This window comes from Eimeria mitis, genomic scaffold (genome assembly GCF_000499745.2).
Source record: "Eimeria mitis Houghton genomic scaffold, Emh_scaff15, whole genome shotgun sequence".
Classification (NCBI taxonomy): domain Eukaryota; phylum Apicomplexa; class Conoidasida; order Eucoccidiorida; family Eimeriidae; genus Eimeria; species Eimeria mitis.
This window is the reverse complement of record NW_013569516.1, coordinates 24,205-30,216: the sequence shown is the minus strand read 5'-3', so window position 1 is coordinate 30,216 and position 6,012 is coordinate 24,205. Positions and strand designations below refer to the sequence as shown.

Sequence of the window (6,012 nt, the reverse complement as noted above, 5' to 3'; positions counted from 1 at the left end):
CAGGAACTCCCGCGCTTCCGGCGGAACCTCAGCCGTCCAGCGTGAGAGGGAGCCCAAGAGGAGCATGCGTGTTTGGCTCATCCATTTTCTGTCATAAGTTGCTCATTAGATTGCTCTTCGCAGTGTCAGTGCGGAGCTCATGATGCATGGGTATCTGCGCGCCGACTAAAAACTCAGTATTCACTGGAGTATGTGGTAGCGGCGCCCATACCCGTGCAGCTACACAAGGTCAAAATATGATACAGGGTGCGTTCACCCCTAATAACTGCGCAATGAACACGTTGCTGTGGGGACCGAGATGTTCCGTCGAACAATAACTGCGGGCGAAGTGTGCCCTTCCCCATAGTCTATTTCGGACGTCGCCTTCTTCACAACCTCATCGAATCCATGATTTTGCCTACCCGCGTCCTTACCTCTAGGTACAACACTCCTGTCCCGTTTGCCGTACACCATTATTCAGAATCAATACTCCCTTGTGTTTCTGGGGCAACTTCTTCCGGTGGCAGTGGATCGGTGGGCTTTGGATATTGGAGGACTTTATCTGCTTCGGGTTCTGGAGGTACTTCATACTCCCCCGACGGGGAAGGAAAAGCGACTGTCACAGTCTCAGAAAGCCCGGGTTTCACCTCTGGGAACCCAGTAGCTGTTGACGGGGCATTTGCCTCAGCTGTGGGCAGCTTCTCAAACAGAACTGTGAGATTTTCGAATCGTTTGTCGTCAGCCATAGCGGCAACTTTCACTGAGACTACTTCACAAGGACTCTCACCAGCAGACGCCATCAGGGCAGCAACTGCAGCATCAACGCCACCCCCTAGTTCCTGGGCTACTTTCCACGCGAGTGGGTTCGTGAACACCCGAAATGATGTTTGTTCCATCACCTGCTTGAATCTACTCGGACGCAACTCGTAAACAAGCGAAATGTCAAAGCCGCCGGGTGCCGGTGACATTCTATACGTGAAGGCCGTCCCTGTGTGGGAGCCCGAGTGATAAGGCAACGTTACACTGGTTGTACGTGTTTCTCCAGCCTGAGACACCGCAGCAATTAAGAAAAACAGGACAAGAGTCGGATTCGTATGGACCAAAAGGACACCTGCCATCTAGGCACCCTCATTGCAGGCAACTGAACCACCATCAGCATCCACGCATATTTGCTCAAGAAAGGTGTTCAGAGACACGACGAAAAGCCTGGAAAGGCGTCTATGCAACGAAAAAAACCAAAAGTCATTCGTTCCGCGTTTAAGGCTAAGTTTGGCTTGAGTAGTGGTGAAGTGTTGGTCGAACGCACCTTGTGGTAAGTCTTGACATCAAACGTCCTGCTGGACGCGTTGAACTCTGCCGAGAGACAAGGCGCGGCGTTGATGATGAAGTGCATAGGGGCACGCGTAGCGGACACCCGGGCTGATCCTACTGGAACATAACTTTTAAGGAGGAACATCTCATCTAGAGGGGTGCACATTCCGGTGTTTCCATTCATTGTGTACCTCGGACTACAAAAACACTCGTGTGCAGAAGCACCTTGGATGCATTCCATGATCGAGTCCCCCTTTCCACAGATGGATGGATCCGAGCACTCAACGGGATCGCAAGCCTTTACCACATGGGTCGTTTCATCTCCCACTGTCTTAATCTCCGAAATGCACTCGCAGGAGTAAGCGTCAGAGCCGTCAGAAACGCAAACCGCATCGGCTCCGAAAATTTTGCAGGTGTCAGCCTGGCATGCAGGAAGAGAAGCGCACATTCCAGTTTCCGTGTGCAGTGCATAACCCGCCTTGCATTTGCAAATATGTTTGCCCGAGTCCTTGTCTACCAGACACGCTTCGACAGCTTCCGTTGCACCGCATTCACTCAGAGAGCAGGTAGTGGTGGACAGTTCGCACATCTCGCGATTTCGATTGTACCGCCATCCAGGCATACACTCCGGCAGACACTCCCTAGACGCGTTCATCTGGAAGCCCTCTGCGCATGTGTACGTCCGTTGCTCCCCTTGCTTGACGCATGTCTTCACACCTTCTTGCCAACCAAAAGCAGGCGAATAGCAGTCTTCCTCTACACATGTTCGTAACTGCAAATCCCATTTAAAGCCATCTTTACATGCGCATATCCTGCCGCCAAGGCCCATGGAGCAGTGCTCCGCGTCGTGCGCCTCGGCTGGACCGCAGAGAGCAGCTTCTTCGTCCGAGCACTTTTCCTGGCACTTGTTGTCTCTCCTATTCAACACGTACCCCGTGCGACACGTGCAGATGAATTTTCCAGTTATTGGATGCTCCCTGCATGTATTCACCCCCTCTACAGGGCCGCATGGCGCTTCCCTTGCACACCTGTCGTACGGAGCGGGTAAGCACTTGTGCGTTCCCGCATTGAAGACGTAGTTCTTCTCGCAAATGCAAGTTGCCTCATATTTTGTCTGATGTGACGGGTTAGTCACCAGCTTGGACGGGTAGCAGAACTTGACGGCATCTGCAGGGCCGCAGGCATTGTCCGCACAGACATCTGCGACGCACAACGACGAAGACAGGAGCCGCTGGAATACAGTGCAGCTTCAAAGAGAGAGCGGAAAATTTTGTCAAAGCAACAGGATAGAAAGTTACACACGGGCTTTGTTGACGCGATGCGCCGAACACCGCAAGGAATGGTCACTCTGCAACGCAGGCACGTGCTACAGGAGCCCACAGCTCAGATCAGAACAGACTACAAGGCCGAATACTGAAAGGATACAGATGCATCTATCTGCTATCGGTTCAGAAAAGAGCAACTGGTCAGAACAGCCCCCGGGTGCATTGGCTGCCCTGCTACAGGAGATCGTGACCATGGGACCGACCCGGCACACACTTTTGACGGCGTTGGTCTGCAACGAAGGAATCCTTACAGACGCAGGCAACACCAGACAGGCGGCCGCTCTGGGAAAGTTCGAGGCAATGGGATGCCCCCTCTGAAGTAGAGCACATGCTTTCGAACTCTTTACAGCCTGCACCACAACAGCAAAGTAGGTATGCAGCCACATGAGCTACATTTCGTTGATTCGAAAACGAAATCAACGAAATGTAGCTATCGTTGCTTCACAACAAAGAAGAGTGAAGCGGGGGAGAAGCAGCAGGCCATGGCGTCCGGCTTATCTCGCGGCACCGTGCAGTCCAGCACCCGCCAGCAGCTGAGACTGGCATCGCGCCCCCCAACGCTGTGTACTCACTGCAAGAATCCGGAACCTGCAGAAAAGTGCTGCTGCAGGGCTCCTTCGTGCATATTAGCGGATTGCTTGTGCGCGTGCTAGGACAGCAGAGGCCATCCCCGCAGTACAACCCCTGAGCGTTCATCGCAGGTTCCCTCCGGCTGCCGCAGGCAACGCCCTCAATGCCCGCAACACAAAGCCAGAAAGCCTTGCCGCTGTGAATCAGCGAGATGTCATCGCTGGTGTCTGAAGCCCCCGCGACGACGAACAGAGCCGATAAGGCGGAGGTAGTCACCCACATCGCCAGACATCGCCGACGGGCCCCCATCCTCAAGGCTCGGCAGCAGGCTTCGGTTTCCAAATGATCTGATAGATCCTAACAGGAGGCGCAGCAACACCCCATCGCTGCCCACGGCTCGCCGCTCTACTGTGTCGCTTTTTATGATGAGTGCCCTGTCGCGGCGAGGTGCACCCCGCACTCCAGGGGCATTTGGAATGAGACAGGGTGGAACTGGCGGTGAGTCCAGGTAGCAGAGAAGATGAGACAGCACCAGGAAGAGCAACTCATGGGCCAGCGTGTAGTCAGCGGTCAGTACACTTCGCCGGGCAACCCTTGAGATACGAGCTCAAGGTCAGTTACACGGGGGGCTCGCGCTGGCTGTTCCTCTGCATGCTATCATAATTGTGGTGAATGCGCTTTGAGGCTGGGAATTTACGATGCAGGCTCAAAAGTGGCAGCCATTCAATGACAGAACTTGGAGGCCTCGGACCGGTGAGGCAGAGAACGGGCGCGGAGACAAGGTGCCGCTTGGTAGGTCGAAGTGCACATTTCTAATTGCTTTAAAGTACTTGGTATGTGTCATATAGTTTAAAAGTTTTGAAAATTCTGGCAAGAGCAGGCTAAGGGAGAGCATAAACACCACCTGGCAGCTGGGGCCCTTCTGACTGGACCGCAGCCGTCGTTCGTTCCGCTGGATGGTATAGAGTCCCTGCCCAAATTCCATTACTATGGGATGCTTCCTCAGCGTTCCTGTGGGGGTTTAAAACTCCGAGAGAACAGACTCAAGCGGCTGTGTACTGGAGTAAAAATGTTTGGAAGAACGTAGGCAGGCGTCGGTTGCTGCCAACCCAGGCGGGTGGCTCGTTGACAGAAAACGGATATCAAGGGTTGACTGTGCAACACAGTGCGGTTGTGTACCAGTTGCATCGTTATTCTCAACTCTCCGTCCGCCAAAAGCCAGTCGCCTACAGGGTGTTGACTGCTTCATGCGGGAACACCGGCCCTGTACACGATCCTAGGAACACTTAGCGCCAGATTGCAGAGGAGCGGTAACTAGAACTAAAGGCACCCTCGTTTTCCCCTTATATTGTGCAGGGGACAGGGAAGAGCACTGGCACATTGGCTGAGAGGGGCAGGAGACATGAAAGCAAGGTGTGTTGCCTGATCGAGCCAAACGAAATGGTGCCTCGTGGCCTTTCTGTTCCCCAATATCACCCATTAGCTAGAACGGGTTGCTACCGCTCCGTGCTGCTGCTGGGCTAGAAGCTATAATGTAGTAGAACATATTGGCTAGCAGACTGAAGTGCCGAATGCAGGGGATTCGCAGAGCTGCACGATTCCTGACAGCCAACGCAAACCTGCATCAAAAATCCCGCGGAAACTATTGCTCCCCTGGATTTCTTTCCTCTGTGCACAATGGCCACTAGAAGAGCCCCAGTTACAACTGATGGTTGTGGTTTAGAACAGTTCCTTCAGATGGTGTGCAGATCCCTCATGCCAGACGCCTCGTTTTGCGCACTGTAGACAAGGATAATCCTTGCACCTCCGATTGCAACGAGTGGGCAAAACCGACGTGCAGTATCAAGGAAGCCAGCCCCTGTGCACAGCGCTCCCTTGATATCCACTTGCTTCCACTGCCGCTAAGTATTATGGGCAGTATCACCATAGAAGCCTTGCTAGACTGTAGGGAAAGTGAACGCCTTGGCTCACATGAAGTGTATAATGCAGCAGCAGTAGGGCAGTAGGCTGGCAGAGGTAGACAAGAAGGCGTAGTGCCGAAGTGTCGTGCAGCGAATCGTACGATACCGGATGTTGCAGCAACAAGCGTATGCAACCCACAAGAGGAATACGGTGCGGCGAGCCCCGCGGAGGGCGGTTTGCACAGTTGCAGGACTATAGAAAAGACTATCGCAAAGACTAAATCCAAATATCAACAACGGAAAGACGAAGGTATTATTCGCGTCCTTTAGGGCCTGAGTCTGCTGGGATGTCTGGCAGTCTACCAAAGCTACAGGTTGAGTTAGAGGCCTTTAGAAGGCGAGAATCAAAGGAGACCTGCACGAATACGACCCCTACGAAGCAGCGAATCTGAGACACGAAATGCCGATAAGGCTGAGTAAAATACCTCATTGAGCACTGCACAAAAAGCAACAAAGTTGGTCACTGATCAACATGGAACTCGGCGTTCAAATGCGCACATGCGCTTGTACGTCTGAATGGTGCTGCGGACAACTGGAGACACGAGCAAACACCCCAGACGCGAAACGTCATGAGGAGACTTTTCTTCTTGACAGTTGCCCCAAGGCACTCACATCTGCCACACAGATGCAAGAGCCCAAGCAGAAAAGGGACACAAAAGCCCAGAACACAGGAGCGGCAGCACGCGCTTAATGTACAAGGAGTTTCAGCGCAGCAGCCAGTCGCGCGAAGGGCAGTGCCCCCTCTGACCAGCACGGGGGCATGGAGTGTTAATCCACAAATGGGGACACGAGAGAATACACATGAGCATAAAACCGCAAGTCAACTTTCGCTGCTGACCAACGCTCCGCACCGGCCCCAAGAGAGC

At 53.4% G+C, this 6,012-nt stretch overlaps 1 protein-coding gene across 1 annotated transcript; it reads right to left on the bottom strand.

Annotated features, from left to right (window-relative positions):
* Positions 1-452: 452 nt before the first annotated feature.
* Positions 453-3,467, bottom strand: EMH_0013360 (uncharacterized protein; the record flags this gene model as incomplete). Its single annotated transcript, XM_013495263.1, has 4 exons — positions 453-1,025; positions 1,286-2,490; positions 2,867-2,965; positions 3,188-3,467. The coding sequence occupies 4 exons, from the start codon at positions 3,465-3,467 to the stop codon at positions 453-455; spliced, it is 2,157 nt and encodes a 718-aa protein (XP_013350717.1).
* Positions 3,468-6,012: the final 2,545 nt, after the last annotated feature.